This window comes from Nymphaea colorata, chromosome 1 (genome assembly GCF_008831285.2).
Source record: "Nymphaea colorata isolate Beijing-Zhang1983 chromosome 1, ASM883128v2, whole genome shotgun sequence".
Lineage (NCBI taxonomy): Eukaryota > Viridiplantae > Streptophyta > Magnoliopsida > Nymphaeales > Nymphaeaceae > Nymphaea > Nymphaea colorata.
In genome coordinates, this window is record NC_045138.2 from 10,017,055 (window position 1) to 10,035,710 (window position 18,656).

Genomic DNA, 18,656 nt, shown 5'->3' on the forward strand with positions numbered 1-18,656 from the left:
AAGAGAAGGCATTTTTGTATTTTAGATAATAGAAGAAGGGTATTTCAGTACACTTCCTAGTCAGTCAACTTTCTCCTTCAAAGACCGCCACAGAAGCGCTTATTTGGGAATTTGTATCAAACGTTGGTCATCCGTTTGTTCACCCTGGGAGCCGATTTGTAATTCTTCCAAGGACAGGCTGTAATATGCAACCTTTTCTTCAAGTAATTTACTGGCTCCATTCTATCCGACTATGAATAATCACATACTGAATTGGCATCGGTAATGACAACCATGTACATGAAAAACAAAAGAGAAGAAATAATTAAACAAAGACACAATTGGAGAAACAAAAAATTAGCTATCACCCAGACCACAACACACTGCACTCCTACCAAAACAAATGGAGGAGAAAAATACATAAAAGGCACGTTTGTCATCAAAACTGTGGAAAAAGTAAACTCCACAACTAAAACTACTGCTCATCGAGAGAGAGATGAATGATGGAGAAAAATGCACACTGCCCTAAACGTATAACATCGGAGATGCTAGTGGGAGACGGTGGCAACAGGCTCTGCTTGTTTGTCTTTGGAAATAGCTTCCCAATCAATCTCTCTTAAAATTTTGAACCTCTCGTCCAACGTCTTAAAACCAACTTCAGTTGTGATCACTCCACAAGTGCCTGCTTTGTGCAGCACCAAAATGCTTGAGCCCATATCAGGGCCATGGAGCTTCCCAGTCAGCAAAACTCGAATGGGCATGAAAAGTGCTTTACCCTGCAACCCGAGACAAGCGTTTGCGATTTAGTACACTCCCATTATGGGAGGTGTAATATAAGATAGGATAATGGCACTGGAAAGTCCCATCGGCCCGTGTAACACAAAAGACCGTTGCAGTTTAAGAAGACTGACGGTATATAAAGTTATGCTTTGAAAGAATATGAAGACCTATTGAGTAAAGTTCCAGAATAAATAAAAGCATTCATGATTTTCAATGGATCATGGTCCTAAAAAATTTAGGGGGCATTGAAAGCCTATCTAGCATTGTCGCAAATTTTGTTCTTGGGAAAATATCGGCAAGATTCTTTTTTGGGTATTTTTTGTCGAAGTTTTTTTTTTGAAAAAATTTCAGAAGAAGTCTGGATCCATTTTTTAAAAAATAAATAAATAAATAAAATAAATGAGAAACTAATAAAAAAGTGAAAAAAAATCATCAAAAAATTGTAGAAAATTGCAAGATATTCATTTTTGCTAAGATTTTCAAAATCTCGCAAGATTTTCCTGATATTCTCGTTTTACTTGTTTTTCTTGTAAATATTGTGAGATTTTTGAAAATCTTGCGATATCTGTGACAATGCTATATCTAATTAGTTGAAAACCGCAAAATAGAAAATAAGACAGAGAAAATAAAAGCATAACAATGCAGGAGTGCAATAATAATGTAAAACAGGCTGATTTAGCAAATGACCAAGAATGTGGCTAATTAATGCAGCAAAAATTCTCATGCTTCATTAGAGAACAATGTCATATTAATGTCATGCCACGACATAGTTCCGGCAACAGGCAACAGTGAACTATGTTATAGTACAGACCTCCGCTCAAAATTATACCAAGAATGTGATGTTTTAAGGAAGGGGTTACCTTGCGCTTCAGTGATTTCCCAAGGTTCTTCACCCATTTCTGCCAGCCACCAGGGCCCTCTTGAAGAGCACCATAAAACTCTCCACTGTCATATGCTGAGATTAAGCTGCCAGCAACTTCAGAAATTTTGTCCTCCACAATAGCCTGACCTTCAGAGCTACATATGGTATGTGAAAAATAAGAAACCAAACTGTTGTGAAAAAAATGAACCTATAATGAAAAATTTCATGCAGGAAATAGTCATGAAGACACAAGGGACTACACCTTGCCAAAGTAGAATGCAATGGATAAGCAAGCAAGTCAGACAGCACCTTGTCTGCATCTGTTACCAAGTCAATTCCATCCTTCAATAAAGTTGCTGCTTCCTGTAATTTTGCAATGAATTACTATCTGTAATTGTTACATTTGTTTAGACACGAGGATTAAGAAAATATATGGATTATATGGATCTTACTTCTACAAACTCTCCTTCAGATTCTGAGAACAATCCAGCAGTCCTCCAACGTTCCCCTAAGATCTTAACCAAGTCATTGGATGGAAGGGCTCTCAAGTGTTGACCATTCATCCATCTTCATAAAAGGGGATTTGCAAGAGCACAGCAGTTGAAAAGCACAGATACAAGTTATAAAACGGTCCTACAAACTTACAAACCGAAGAAAACTATTGTTTGTCAACTCAACAATACTAAAAATGAATCTTTCACGCGGCCAAAATATGCAGGGGAGATTACATAAACTAGACTAAGCATGCAGTCAGAAAGATAACAGTAAGAATTGGTCCTCCAAGACTACACATATACTGAGACTAGCTGTTTACAATTCAACTTAACTAAGTCTGGGAAATGAAAAATTGTCAGGTAAATTGACCAATTCCATGTATCAGAACTCAGAGACCAAAGGCTTGCAGATGGACCTAAATATGCATGATATGCCTGGACAATGAACCAATTATATAGCAAGTTTTACAAATGAAAGGAAATGAAAAAAATGTGCATACGAAGGTTTGAGTTTCTGTCAAATTTCAAAAATGAATTGAACTACAGCAAACACATCTATAGAGGAGACAGGAAGTAAGGTTGCATTTTAAAATTTACCCATGCTCCATTCATGTGTACATAGAAATTCCTGCACAATGCAAGCAGAAAATCAAATAATTCAACAGAAATCTTGACGCAGAAGGCAGATTCTACCTTAGCTTTGTAGAATCAAATACAGCTCCACTTTTGTTGACACGGCTAATAGAAAACTTACTGACTGCAAAAACATAAAACACACATTTGTATACACTGGAGAAAGATAGCACAAACATAACGATAATGAACTCAAGTATTTATTATTTGAAAGTTACTTTCAGAATAGAGCACAGGTCATTTTTTTGTCTCATATGAAGCAATCAATAGTGAATGCCAATCAAAAGAGAGCATCCATATCATTTCTATAATGTATCAACCAGAAAGTTTTTCACATGAACCACATCAACTCCTTTTTAATTGCTTGACACGAAAAAAAGGCTGACAAACTGTAACAATTGCTGGGTATCCCATGGCATATAAACAACCAACCATTAAACTATATCTAATGTATGTATGTATGTATGTATGTATGTATTTTCTAACCAAAGGCTATTTTATTGCAACCAGACTGCATATGCATTCAGTGTTTATCTATTTGAAAGAAATGGTGCCTTGGACCATATTGGACATGAACATAAATTTTTAAGTCTTAAAAATTGGCATGCTGCCATTGATTGTTCAAGATTTTAAGATATCCATATTTATGTCACTTACATGATCTAAAAGTTGTTGTCTAGAAAAAAAAAGTACAGGTATAATGTCTATAGGTTTTGTAGAAAGTAGGAAAAACTGGAAGAGATGATCTTAACGTGGAAAACCCTCGACTCGAGGGATAAAAAACTACGATAGGGAATACCTGGCGCTCACTCGCAGCCAGACACTCTCTCACTAGAATTTTATTCACACTTTAACAATTAGGGTAACAAAGACATAAGTAGAGCCTTAACAGGCCTAAACAGGAGTAAGACTGGACCGGGTCCAGATCCTGACCCGTACGTTAAAACACGTCAACACTCCTCTTCAAGTTGGGCATACAGATCAAACATGCCCAACTTGGATACATTTCTCTCAAATGAAGTTGAAGACATCAGCTATTTGGTCTTCAGATCTCATGTAAGGAAGTACAAGTTCTATAGCATCAATTCTCTGTCCAATGAAATGTCGGTCAATCTCAACATGCTTTGTTTTGTCATGTAGCATAGGGTTGTTGGCCAAGTTGATTGCTGACTTGTTATCGCAATACATCTTCATTGGTTCTTCAACTATTATACCAATATCAGTCAACAATACTTTCAACCACAAAAACTCAGAAACTCCCATAGCAACTGCTTTGTATTTTGCTTCAGCACTGGAACGAGAACGAACGTCTTGCCTCTTACTCCTCCACACTATGAGATTCCCTCCCAAATAGATACAATAGTCAGAGGTGGATCTCTTAGTGTCAATACAGCCTGCCCAGTCTGCATCTGAATAACCTTCAATCCCAAGAGTGTCTTGCTTAACATACAGGAGACCTTTGCCAGGATTCTTCTTCAAGTAGCACAAGATCCTGTCGACAGCCCTCAAGTGAGCATCTGTGGGAGCATGCATGAACTGACTCATCACATTCACAACGAAGGTAATATCAGGTCTAGTGAGAGTATGATAAATCAACTTCCCCACAAGACGTTGATATCTTCCCTTAGCCTCTTCATAGAGAGGCTCCCCATCTCTAAGACTCAGCTTATGGCCAACGTCTAGAGGAGTAGAAGCCGGTCTACACCCCAGTTTCTCGGTCTCCTTTAACAAATCTAGAGTGTACTTCCGTTGATTTAGCACAAGGCTAGTACCAGACCTAGCAATTTCAATGCCAAGGAAATATTTCAACTTACCAAGGTCCTTGAGATCAAACTCGATCGCCAACAGTTTCTTTAACTTAATTATTTCATCTTCATCATCACCTGTGGCAATCATATCATCAACATATACCAACAGAAGAGTAACCTTTTGCTCATTCCTCTTCACAAAGAGTGTATGATCTCCATTTCCTTGATAATAATATCCATATTGTCTCATTACAAGTCTAAGTCGTTCAAACCAAGCTCGAGGAGATTGCTTGAGCCTATATAGAGCTTTCCTTAGCTTGCAACATTTTCCAGGTTCCTCATATCCTGGAGGCATACACATATATACTTCCTCTTCAAGGTCTCCATTGAGAAATGCGTTCTTGACATCAAGTTGGTACATCTTCCACTCCTTTATCACAGCTAAGGAGATAATGACTCTGACAGTCTTCATCTTCGTAACGGGAGCAAAAGTCTCCAAGTAGTCAAGCCCATATTTCTGACTGAACCCTTTGGCAACAAGTCGAGCTTTATATCTGTCTACATTCCCATCTGGCTTATACTTAATGGTGTAGACCCACTTAGATCCTACCAGATGAGCCGCTTCAGGAATCTTTACCGCCTCCCATGTCTTATTTCTGTTCAAGGCTTTCATCTCTTCTTGCATTGCATAAGTCCACTTGGGATCACTCTGAGCCTCAACAACAGTCTTGGGAATCACAGCCAAAGAAAGAGATGATACAAAGCAATTGTATTCTTTGCTCAGTCTAGAATATGATATGAAGGTACCAATAGGGTGTTGAGTACATGACCTGACACCTTTTCTGAGGGCAATGGGTAGCTCTTCATTAGCAACTTTTGTCTGGAACTCATTTTCAGCTGACTCCTTCAGGGCATGACTTGGATCATCCTGGGAAGATGTAACATTGGGATTGGGAGTAGAGTTTTGTCCGCCCATAGGTAGTCTTTGGCGAGAGTAAACCTGCCCAAACAAATGCTTACGTTCCTCCACAATCCTATCACCACAGTCTTCATCCTTCTCATTACGTTCCTCCACAATCCTATCACCACAGTCTTCATCCTTCTCATGTTTTGGAACATCTATGACTTGACTTTCTTCACGTTTGTAATCTAGAAAATCTGTGAATTTTATTTCTTGACTTGAAGAATATTCTTCCCTTAGCATATACTTCTCCCCCTGAAGAGGATTCTCACAAAAATAAGAGACATGTTCAAGAAAAGTAACATCCTTGGTGACATATACACGACCATTAGAGGGATCAAGGCACTTACACCCCTTTTGAGTGGGAGAATAGCCTATAAAAACACCTTTACTCGACCGAGGATCGAGTTTTTTAACAGTAGAATTATAATTATGAATAAAGCAGACACAACCAAAAACCCGAAGAGGAAGGGAAAAGGGTTGACGGCTCCCTGGTAATATAGAAAAAGGGGTACACCCATTAAGCACACGACTAGGCACACGATTGATTAAATATGCACTCGTGAGAACAGCATCACCCCAATACTGTTTTGGAAGATTCTTTTGAAACAAGAGAGCCCTGGTGACATTAAGTAACTGACGGTTCTTTCTCTCAGCCACCCCATTTTGGGAGGGGTATAACTACACGATGTCTCATGAACAATTCCTTCCTTTCGAAAGAAATTATCAACAGACTGACACATATACTCACGGGCATTGTCAGACCGGAAGATCTTAACAGAACTTTCAAATTGGATCTCCACAAGAGTAATGAAAGTCTCTATGACATTGGGCACTTCACTACGATCTTTCAGTAAGTATACAAATGTATTGCGAGAACAATCATCTATAAAGGTTATGAAGTACTGAAAGCCAAGACGAGAAGGAATGCCTGAGGGCCCCCACACATCAGAATGAATTAAGGCAAAAACTTCATTAGAATGAGTGGAAGATATAGAGTATGAAGCCCTTACATGTTTGGCAAACTAGCAAACATCACAAGATATCATATTAATGTCTAAATTAGAACACAAATTTGGAAACAACTGTCTCAAAATTCCAAACAGAAGATACCCAAGGCGTTCATGCCAAAACAAAAACAGCTGAAGTAAATCTTCTCTATTCTTCATAGTTTTTCTAACCGCCGTCATTAGAGTTGTGACAACACGCACAAGTAAACGATATAGTCCTTCAGAAGCCAAACCAATTCCAATCTTCTTCCATGTCACCAAGTCCTGCAAAACACAACGATCAGCAGAAAAAATAAATTCGCAATTTAATTCTTTCGTAATCTTGCTGACAGACAAGAGATTCAAGGGAAGATGCGGAACATGTAGAGCATTGTGAACAAGGAATCTGTTCAAAAGTGAGAGACTCCCTTTCCCAACCACAGAAATAGAAGAACCATCGGCCAGAGAGACACGTTCCTTTCCTGAGGAAAGCTTATATTCATGAAAAAACTTAGGATTGCCAGTCGTGTGGTGGGTAGCACCGCTGTCAACAATCCATTCTCCCGTCCAAGAATTACCTTTTTCCTTTGAAATAGCAAGGGCACGGTTGATGTTCACATCATCTGATTCCTCAGGCTGACTGATATCACTCTGACTTAAGTATGCACGAAGCTCACGAATTTGTTCAGCTGAGATAGGAGTTTTCGCACCATTAGGGTTATTAGCATCAGAGACAGGCTTCTTCCCACTAGAAGACCTTCCTATACTATTCTTCTTGTAACGCTCGATGTCTTTAAGGCGGGCCGGGTCCAGATCCGGACCCGAACCCAAGTGCGTGAGGAGCCCGACGCGAGGGCCATTCTCCCTCGCGTCTCCCTCTTCTTCCTCATCGCTTTTCTTTCCTCTGTTTCGACCGTGTAAGACCAGGAGGAGGACGAGGGTGCAGTGGCGACGCTTGGGCCGACGGAGGAAGGAACGGCGACGGCGTTCGGGTAAGCCCTCAACCTCTCCCTAACTCTTCCTTCTTCTCCTCCTCCCTCTCCCACTGTTTTGTCGTCTCCCCTCTCTGTCGCACGGCCTCCTCTTGCACAGCCTCTCCCCTTCCGTTTTTTTTTTTTTGTTGTTTCTCTCCCTCTCCTCCTCTGCTCGAGCTCTCACTCCCACACTCTCTCGTCCTCTCTGCTGCACCCTCTCCCTTTTTCCCCGCCTGTTTTCTTGCAGTTTTTGACTGTTTTGGGGCTGTTGGTTTGGATTTCAGTGGGGAACACATCATTTTCCCCTCATGCTAGTGAAGTGAAAGCATTGGTGGTGGAGGCAGCGATCAATCGCTGACATTGGAGCTCAATCGAACTCTTGAAGGGACTGCCGGGAGCACTACGACAGTTTGAATTCTAAGATTTGAATGAGAAAGGCCTAATCGAGCTTAGATTGTTGTAAATTTTCGGTTGGAGTACGTATTATTATTGTTTGAGCATGCTAGAATTAGAATTTGATATTTAGGGATGCATGTTAGCGACTTTGCTTTTTGGGGAAAGTTTAGAATTATGTTGGAGAAGCGATGATTCATGTATATATTGATCTTTTAAGCTTGAGGTGTTGATTTTCAAAGCAATAGGGAAGCATGGTAGAGATTGTGATGTTGTGGGGAAGATTTAGAACCGTCTTAGTGAGCACGTGACACATGCTTTTGTGAACGGGTGTATTTTGGAGTCCGAGGAAAAGCATACGTAAGTTGGATATGACTTTGGGGTTGACGCCTCGACTAAAGAAAGCAAATGAGAATCGGGTTGTGATGGATTGATCAAAACAGTGAATTTTGACGTTTGGTGGCAACGTCAAGAGGTTAGGAGGAGACCTATTGGAGGGCTTGTAGGTCGACACTACCCGTCGACACCTTCTTGATGCGATGACATGTGCCTCAATAATTTTGTTTTATGTTTGTTTGAATCGTAAAGGTAACTAGTAGAAATCTTATCTTGTGGTTATGTCTGCAAGTACACCGGGCACGTCCCGTAGACCTTGAGCGACCAATTTCGAAGCTTGAGGCATTTTGAAGAGTTTTGTAGGTGCACGACAGGTATGGCAACATTCCAGGCAAATCCATGCCTGGGCAAATGTGTGAATGTGTGTTCCTAGGATCGTGGGATCCTAAGATTTTGATGTGATTGATGGATTGTTTTGTGAACGAATGTGTGTATGCATGCAAATGGTTTGATACATGATATGATTTGTTTTGAAATGCTATTAGAAGCATGTTTTAAAAATGTTACGCATTTGCATGTGCATGCTAGAATTGATAACTGTTTAGGACAGATGAGGTGGGATATCGAGTCGAGTGTCTCATCGACCCCAATTGTGCATTAGAAAGCATCCTACAATGATAACTGCATAGGACAACTACGAGCCAATCACAGATCGAGACTAATCTCTGTGGTTTGGCTAAGTTTTTCAAAGAAATGATTGTTGTGATAATTGATGTGAAGGTTGTGTTTTGTTGCATACACATTGCCGCGGGCAATGATGCAAATGAATGAATTGGAGGGTAATTGTACCCGTATTATATGATGGCTAGTTATGTCTGTTAAATATTATATGTAGACCTCGTGTGGAGACAATTGGAGGTGTGGGTGCACTCGTGAAGTGAACCAACCTCATGAGCTAGTCAGTCATTTTGTGATTGTGCATTTGTAATGATAATAATGTAAGAATAAGAGATAAGAGGCTAGTAGGTTGTGGCAATGTGTTTGGGAGACGTCCCACTTTCACCACTGGTCTCGCCTGTTCGGTGCGCAGGCGGTGCAAGGCCCCAGGGTACTGTTGTGTGTTGTGCTTAGAGCGTTGGGCTCCCGCCTTCCCAACCTGGGTGTCCTAGGGAAGGCTGAGTATCTCTCCATGAAATTCACACACCCATGGATGAGTGCTCTACCGCTGCAGCGGATGAATGGATCGATACCGTTATGAGCCACCACGGGAGTTGTCTCTCGACTATGAGCGGCTCATGGTGTGCACGTGCCTGTGTTTGCACCCACAGGAACTGTCAATTCACTAAAGCTAATGAAAATGAAAGTATGTGAATGAAATATGTGTGAACGAATGTATGTGATTGATGGGCATGTGAATGATATGAATGAAATGAAATGTTTAAGCATGCCTTGCATGTGATTGAGATTGTGATATTGTAGCCCTTGAGTGGCCTTTACATGTCGTGGTTTATGTTAGGGGTTTTCTTGGCAAATGATGTGGCTATGCCCTGACACGACATGAAGATAGATTGTTTTATGATTGTTCTCAGATTTGAGCCCTACCTAAGAAGGTTTGGAATTTTCCTGGCTTGTTGCCATACTGCGAAGGCTAAGCCTTCTGTTGTTTCATTTTTCAGGTTTTAGTGGACCAGGGGCAGCAGGTTGAACAGATGGCTTCACTCACGTCCTACTGGGGAGGTTTTGGGTCTTTTGTAGTGTCGGCGCCTCTTATGTTGATTGTATTGATATCTTGTTTTTGTTTGACATCAATTCTATGTTTTGGGGCATTTTTGTCATACACTTAGTTGTGATTTTGTATGAATCAAAATTGTTATATGAATGAAAGTTCGCCCCATTGTTTTGAATGGCATAGCTCCCTCTTTTGAATCGTTGTGTCGTCACACTTCAATGCTTTATGTTAGGAAAAAAAAAATGTGTTTGAGGGTCAAAAAGGTTGGGGTGTGACACTTCTTTTCAGGATGTAGGTCCCAACAAAACTCTATGGTATGACCGGTTTTCTTGCAATGCATACATTTTCGAGGAGGTCGGGCAGCTCCCATAGAGGCACGGCTAACCAGAGCACACCTTTCATTATATGAGGTATGATCCCCCTTTCTTCCAGTTATAACAAGGCGCCTTTGCTCTTCAGCTTCAACACGGGAGTAGACATCTTCAATACTAAACGATTCTTCCGAATTAAGAATTTGACTCCTTATACTTTCAAAGTCATCGTTCAGTCCAGCTAAGAATAAGAATATCCTATTCTCCCATTCTTTGGCTACATGATGTATCTGGTCTTGGGGGCAATTCCAAGTATCATCAGAATAGTAGTCAAGATCCTCCCATTTGGATGTTAAGGCTGCATAAAAATCTATGACAGAGAGATCCCCTTGTCGTAGAGCATAGACCTCCTTCATCAGTTGATACACACAAACCTTCTTCTTCTTCTGGCTATACATTTGTTGTAAAATAACCCACATATCTCTCGCAATCTTCTTGCGAAGGATGAGGGGTTGAATATCGGAGGATACAAAATTGACAATCCAAGTTTTTACTTGGTTGTCCTCAAGAAACCAAGTATCCCAAGCCGCACTAGTCTCAAAAGGTGCAACTTTCCTCCCATTTACATAGGCAATACGGCCTCGACCAGCAATCCCCATAGTGATGGCAGCGGACCATTGAAAGTAATTTTCCTTGGTGAGGCAAATGGTAGTAACTTAGACAGGAATGTTTTCTGTTCTAGAAGCCCCAAAATCAGTGTGACCAACATTAACCGTAGAGGAAGAAGATTCAGCCATAATCACGATCCAAGCCAACAGCAGCCTAAGGAAACACACTGCAACAAAAAAAAAAAACAAGCGTGGAACAGCGGCGGCAGCGAGCAGACTGCTGGGTGTTGACGGAAGTGATCAGTGATGGCAACACAGGCAAGAGCAGACGACACTGGACGAATGAGGCAGCCCAGGGCAGAGCACATCGGGCAGGCAGGTGGTGCTGGGCAGAGCACTCAGGCGACGATGACCAAAATCCCACGACGCCGGAACTTCAGGGCAAAAAAAAACAACAGAGTCGGGTCCAGTAATGGTGACAACACGAACCTGGGTAGCGGGCAACACAGACGAGAGTAGTGGGTGATGTAGGCAGCAGAGCGTCGACGTTGGGCGGTGACGCAGGGAATACAGGCGACGCTTGAGCCAACGACAGAGAGCAGCGGAGTCAGGCGGTCGACGACGGAGAAGCTCGCAAAAGCGGGCAACAGCCACGGGAGATGGAGGAGTCAAGCTGACGATGGTGGAGAAGGCGAGTGGCAGTCTCGGGCGATGTTGGAAGCACAGAGAGGCAACACAGAAGGTGCACCGTCGGGCACAGCAAACCAGCAAGCTTCGCCGGGGTCCACCAAAACTTCACGGGGACAGAAACTCTTCCACCAAACAAAGTCGAGGATTCTTCGTCAAATCTGAACAGTGATCTCAGAAACTGCTCGGCTCTGATACCATGTAGAAAGTAGGAAAAACTGAAAGAGATGATCTTAACGTGGAAAACCCTTGACTCGAGGGATAAAAAACCACGATAGGGAATACCTGGCGCTCACTCGCAGCCAAACACTCTCTCACTAGAATTTTATTCACACTTTAACAATTAGGGTAACAAAGACATAAGTAGAGCCTTAACAGGCCTAAACATGAGTAACACTGGACCAGGTCCAAATCCAAACCCGTACATTAAAACATGTCAACAGGTTTGATGAAAGAAATTATCATTTGTGAAAAAGAAAGGTTTTTATCGTTGTTCAAGTAAACAGTGTTGGCTCCCTATTGGTTTGCTCACTCATGCATCATATCAGCCAACACATATTATTATGTATTCGCCTGTATCACCTCACTTTCCAATTTTATGAATTTAATGAATAATTTAGACATTTAAAATTTGTTAAATACTTTTAGGAGTCGGTTAGAGTCTTCCTGAAATATTAGGAAGTTGAAACTGTAATTCTGGTTGCGGCCACCCTAATCTCTTTTTAATCTGAGATTAGGGTTACGTGAATAACAATTCAAATGTTTATCTCTCTCTCTCTCTGATCACAACATGGTATCAGAGCCATCTCCAGCATCGACAACCAAGAAAGTCTTCAGGCAACTCCCTTTTCCATCGACTTTTTCCTCCAACGACTCCCTTCTCCGGCGACTTCTTCCTCCGGCAACCTCCTTCCTCTTCTGATCGCCCATCTCTATTCCTTCTTATCCACCAACAAGGAGGCGGTAAGAGAATAGAGTTTGGGTGTATTGCGTGGAGAAAGACCCGATAACGCCTATGTGGAAGGCGTGATCAGATCCTTAAGTGGATCTCATGGCTGCTGTTTGGCATACAGAACAGCAGATCTTGTGGAGCAAAGTTGATTTGCTATTCGTGGATGCTGTTTAAGGCATGATCAGAGTTTCACATGGATCGTGTGGAGCAGAGTTGATATGTTGTTCGTGGATGCAGTTTGGCGTGTGGAGCAGAGTTGATCTGCTGATCGTGGAGGCTGTTTTAGCTTTGTTCTTGACGTGGATGGCGCTCTGTTGATCGTATGTGAGGCAACTGAAAGCAAAGCAGCAGCAGTTTGCAGTAATTAGCAGAAATCAGCAGCAGCCTTCTGAAATTTTGTACATGAGCCAGCTTTCATCCGCAACAGTCGACTCAAATTTTCGCAATTTGTTATCTTCTCTCCTTTATACTGTTCAGAATTGGTTAGTTCTGTGATTACAGATTCCTCCTTGTTGCCTAGTGTGTGATATTCGTATGATCTTCGAGGACAATAGAGACATTTTTCACTATAGTGATTGAATGTTGCATCCTATATATTGTTTGTCAGTTTTCTTTCTATCTATTATGGCTGAAAGCAAAGCAGCAGCAGTTTGCAGTAATTAGCAGAAATCAGCAGCAGCCTTCTGAAATTTTGTACATGAGCCAGCTTTCATCCACAACAGTCGACTCAAATTTTCGCAATTTGTTATCTTCTCTCTTTTATACTGTTCAGAATTGGTTAGTTATGTGATTACAGATTCCTCCTTGTTGCCTAGTGTGCGATATTCGTATGATCTTCGAGGACAATAGAGATATTTTTCTCTATAGTGATTGAATGTTGCATCCTATATATTGTTTGTCAGTTTTCTTTCTATCTATTATGGCTGATGGCAGTAGGTCTGAAGGTTCTAATGAATACAAGATGGCTGGTAATTCCTCCTCCTATGGGACCACAATAAAACTTGATGGTTCGAATTATGAAATCTGGTCTAGAGTGTTTATAAAGTCTGCGGCTGGTCATAGGAAGAAATATATTCTTGAAGAAAATGAACCTATTGAGAAAAAGGGAAAATATGTTGTGTGGGATGAAGATAATAACATTGTAATGTCGTGGATTATGAACAACGTAGAGTCTCGTATAGCTCCAACAATTGCATACTACACCAAGACTAAAGATATGTGGCCTTTCTTGAAGACGACATATTCTCATGCTACCAATGTTATTAAGATTTTGCAAGTGGAAGAGGAATTATACAACATCCAACAAGGTGATCAAGATTTGTCCCAATACTTTGCCACACTAACTGCTGAACGGTTAAAAGCTCTTTGCCACCCTGCCAACACTGCTATGCATGACATTTTAAATCCGCTATGGTAGCAAAGTTTCTTTCTGGGTTATCTTCAGAATACTTTGTGGCAAAGGCACAAATTCTCACAGGCAGTGAACTTCTAGAATTAGCAGATACATATAATAAGCTGAGTCGGCTTGCAGTCACTTTATCTCAGCCTACACATGGCACACCGGTCTCAGGAGGACGTGGCCACAATTCTTATATTGGAGCTAGGGGACGTGGAACAAGCCGTGGTGCACGTTGAGCAGATTTCACTGCACCCATTGTGGCAAATTAGGTCATTTAGAGGACAGATGTTGGGACAAGCATCCTCATCTCCATTCTGCTGGTTCACTAGGGCATGGTGGAGGGAGAACCACTCTATGGTTGAGTCTCCTACTTGTTCCCCCTATACCTCCATCATATTCTCTCAACTTGAGTAAGGATGAATATGATTTTGTTCTCGCTCAGAGATCCTCCTCTACATCTACCAACATTGCTGCAATGGAGTCGGCCTTCTCTGTTGGTGCCCCTACCAATGACCTAGGTATGATATGGATGATTGATTCAAGAGCATCCAGGCATTGTTGTAATCAGCCACAGATGTTTTTACTTTTTATCATTAATCAGGTTCACTACACCACAGCACGCCAAACTGGCAACTGGCAAGTTGTCCCCTATTCTAGGCAGCGGTGATATCTACCTCTCACCTTTGGGCACCATTACACGTGTTATATGCTCATCGATTTCTTGTTAATCTGTTATATGTTAAGCAATTGGCTAGCGACTTACACTGTAGAGTCATTTTTTACCCTAATTCATGTTCTTTTCAGGACTTACAAACTGGAAAGACGATTGGTGGCGGCCATGAACGTGAGAGACTCTATTTCCTTTCTGTCCTAGTAAATGTTGTTGCATCCTCATTCACATCGAACACAACTCCTTTGCAGTGGCATCTCAGATTGGGTCATCCCTCTGTGCCCAAAATTCATCGCATGTTTCCAGATATTTCTGCATCAAAGTCTTTTTTATGTGATGCGTGCCGGTTAGGCAAGCATACACAGAGTATGTTTCTCTCGAGTTAGAGTCCATCTAGTCAAAGTCCTTTTGATCTCCTTCATATTGATGTTTGGGGTCCTAGTCAGGTTTCTTTTCGTTCACGTTTCTAGTATTACCTGGTTTTTGTTTATGATTTTACTAGAGTCAATTAGGTAATTTTATTACGAGAAATGTCTGAAGCCATTTGTATCCTTTAGAAATTTGTCAAGGAAATAAAAGTTCAGTTTGGTTTCATTGTCAAAAGTATTCGCACTGATAATGCTCTTGAATTCAAATCTTCAGTTCTACTTTAATTTTATGTCAATCATGGGATTCGGCCACAATATACTTGCCCCCACACATTCCAACAAAATGGTGTTGCTGAACGCAAACATCAACAGCTCCTAAATGTGGCCCGCACTCTCATGTTGTAGACCTATATGCCCGCCTACTTTTGGGGAGATGTTACTCTTACCGCATGCTATCTCACTAACAGATTACCCTCGTCTGCCATCCAAGAACACATTCCCATTTAAATACTATATTTAGATCGACCGTTATTTCATATACCTCCCAAAGTATTTGGATGCACTTATTTTGCACACATTTTAGGCCCAAACAAAAACAAACTTGCTGCCCAAGCTATCAAATGTATATTCATTGGATATGTTTCCAATCAAAAAGAATATCAGTGGTTTGATCTCCATAACAAAAAAGATATTGTCAGTGCGGATGTTACATTTTTCAAGTCTCATCCTTATTTTTTCCCTCTATGTCCTACAATGTCTGAGCTCCCAGTTTCTATTCATCTTCCTATTTCCCCAGTGTCACTTGAGTCTATTACTCAGTGTTGTACGTATCGTACGATACGTATCGTATCGTTCGCAAAATACGATACGATACACCCCCTGTATCGTAAATGGGGGTGTATCGTACCTGTATCGTACGATACGGTGCGATACGGCCCGTATCGTACGATACGGGCTGATTTCTAAAAAGGAGACTTGAACCCCATTTTTTCGAGTTTTTTTTTTATAAAAACCCACCCCTTCCTCATTTCTAATCTATAGATTGTACCGTTTTAGAGGGAAATCATTGATTTCCATTGTGAGATCATCGATTTCCATTGTGAAATCATCGATTGTCACCGTGAAATCATCTATTAAACCATGGATTTGTGCATGGGTGGCTGATTCCCATTGAGAAGAAATGGTTTTTTTTTAAACCATGAAGATAAAGATGAAAAAGAATGATATTGTTATGAATTTTGATGTCTATGAAGTATGAATGATGAACCGTGAACGTGTAAGTTTATAGTATTTAGCAAAATAATAAGTCTATCATTATCTAAAAGACTAAACCATGTTTTCTATGAAGAATTTATTATTTTTAATTTTTTCTGATTTTTTATGAATTTTTTGATTTTTTTTAATTTTTTCTGATTTATTATTATTATTTTTTTAAAATTTACGATACGGTTACGATACGTTACGATACGGCGTATCTTAAAGCCCGACCGATACGCCTTACGATACGCTTTTTACAACATTGCTATTACTTCCTCTCCACCGTTGTCATGTGACCATTTCTTTGATCCTCCATTAGTCTATACTCGTCGTCAAGGTCCCCCTCCAAACCGTCTACCAAAGTCTTCTCAAGAGGTAAGTTCTACTGATAAGACTGACTCAGGTATAAATGATGACTACCTTGCAGATGATCTTCCTATCGCCATTTGTAAGGGCCAGAGACGGTGCACAATGCATCTGATCTCTAACTTTGTTTCTACGGATTATTTGAGTAGAAGTTTGGTGCAGTTTGATCGAGCTATGTCTAGTCACACTATCTCGTCTTCTCACCACCAAGCCTTATTAGATTCACGGTGAAAACAAGCCATGCAGGAGAAAATGAATCCTCTTCTTTCTAGGGAGACTTGGGACTTGGTGGATCCACCAATGAATTGTGATGTTGTTGGCTCCAAGTGGGTATTCACCATCAAATATCATTCTGATAGTCCCAAGGTATGCAAACTAAAAAAGGCTATCTATGGACTTAAACAGAGTCCCCGCACATGGTTCCATAAGCTAAGTAAGGTTATCTTTAAGTGTGGATTTTAAAGATCTCAGCTTGATCACTCATTGTTCATCACTCAGCACATCTGGTATAATGATGTTGATTCTATATGTTGATGATATTGTTCTTACAGGGGAGTGTAATCAAAAGATAGCTCAGACGAAGGAATTCCTACAGAAGCAATTTGTCACAAAAGACCTAGGTCAACTCCGCTAGTTCCTCGGTATCGAAGTGGCTCGTAGTAGTAAAGGGGTTGTAATGTATCAAAGAAAATATGTTCTTGATCTTTTGCAGGAAACAGGGTTATTGGGAACCAAACCTGCTACACTTCCTATGAATCCTCAAGTTCATACTCATGATGATGAATAAGAAATTTTTGACTCTCGATCATACAGATCTCTGATAGGGAAACTTTTATATTTGACTGTCACTCGATCTGACATTAGCTTTATTGTGAATAAGCTAAGTCAATTCATGGAAAAACTTCGGAAGGATCATTGGGAGACTACTTTAATAGTGGTAAAATTAGTGTTGTACGTATCGTACGATACGATACACCCCTGTATCATAAATGGGGAGGGGGGTAGTATCGTCCCTGTATCGTACGATACGGGGTGATACGCCCCATATCACACAATATGGTGTTATTTCAAAAAAGGGGAGTCTGAACCTTCCTTTTTGATGATTTCTTTAAGATGTCTGCCCCTTCTTAATTTTCTAACGTAGGGAGTGTGCGTCCTTGGAGGGAGATCATCACTTTTCACCGTGAAATCAGCTATCCAACTGTCGATTTGTACGTGGGTGGCTGATTCTCGTTGGGAGGAAAGAGGTTTTATTGATTTCTTCTCCCTAAGGTATGAAATCTCTTGTTTTTACCATATATTCATTTATTTTTTGCCGTATATTGAAAGATATTCAAATCGATTGTTTTTCTTTAAGTTTATCGTAGGTTTTCGTTTTTTTGTGAAGATATGACATTGTTTGATCCCACATGGCAATGGTGTCAAAGGATTAAGGAGAATGATCAGTTAAGACTCAAATGTAACTTTTGGAGAATACATTTTTAGGAGGGATTATTAGAATGAAACACCATTTGGCAGGGACATCCAAAGATGCATCTCCATGCGATGGAAAACCAAATAAACCTTTGCCTCCATTTTTGTGTCAGCAATGTTTAGATATGCTTAATGCTTTACATTAATAGAAGATATAAAAACAAATGGAAGAGGCAGATGTAGGCTATAATGAGCCTTAGGAAGCTGAAGAAGAAGAAGAAACTTATGAAAATGTTGATGATGTTGAATATGATAACAGTATAAGAACAGATGTGGAGAGCTCAAGAGGTAGAGGCTGTAGAGGGAAAAGAATCATGTATGAAGGAGGTCGATCTTGCCCATCTGGAAGGAAAAGAGAGGTACACCAGATATTAGGTGTGGTCATCGACCACCTAATGGTAGAGTTCCTAGTTGTAGGTCTAATGTTGGTTCTACTAGGAACTTTTTCCCTTCATATACTGGCCCAGGTTGTCAGCCTCAGATTTGCGCTGCTATGACATCTAAAGATATGTTACATCAAACACAGCTGACAGTATGTAAATGGTTTTATGATGTATGTATTCACTTTAGTGCAGCTAATACCTTTCAGTTCCAAGCCATGGTAGATGCAATTACATCTATAGGCCCCAGTTTCAAAATGCCATCATATCATCAGGTGGGGCAAATTTCTTGAAGCTATGGTGAAAA

The 18,656-nt window shown here is 40.6% G+C and overlaps 1 protein-coding gene across 1 annotated transcript in view; it reads right to left on the minus strand.

Moving 5' to 3' along the window:
- Positions 1–276: 276 nt before the first annotated feature.
- LOC116246281 (glutamate--tRNA ligase, chloroplastic/mitochondrial) overlaps positions 277–18,656 on the minus strand; it is a 39,439-nt gene continuing 21,059 nt past the window's right edge. The window contains exons 9-13 of the mRNA XM_031618069.2: positions 2,809–2,872; positions 2,074–2,188; positions 1,884–1,984; positions 1,620–1,776; positions 277–755 (exon numbers count right to left, since the gene is read on the minus strand). Coding sequence (XP_031473929.1) covers positions 528–755; positions 1,620–1,776; positions 1,884–1,984; positions 2,074–2,188; positions 2,809–2,872 — 665 coding nt within the window. The 3' untranslated portion in view covers positions 277–527. The remainder of the gene's footprint in view (positions 756–1,619; positions 1,777–1,883; positions 1,985–2,073; positions 2,189–2,808; positions 2,873–18,656) is intronic.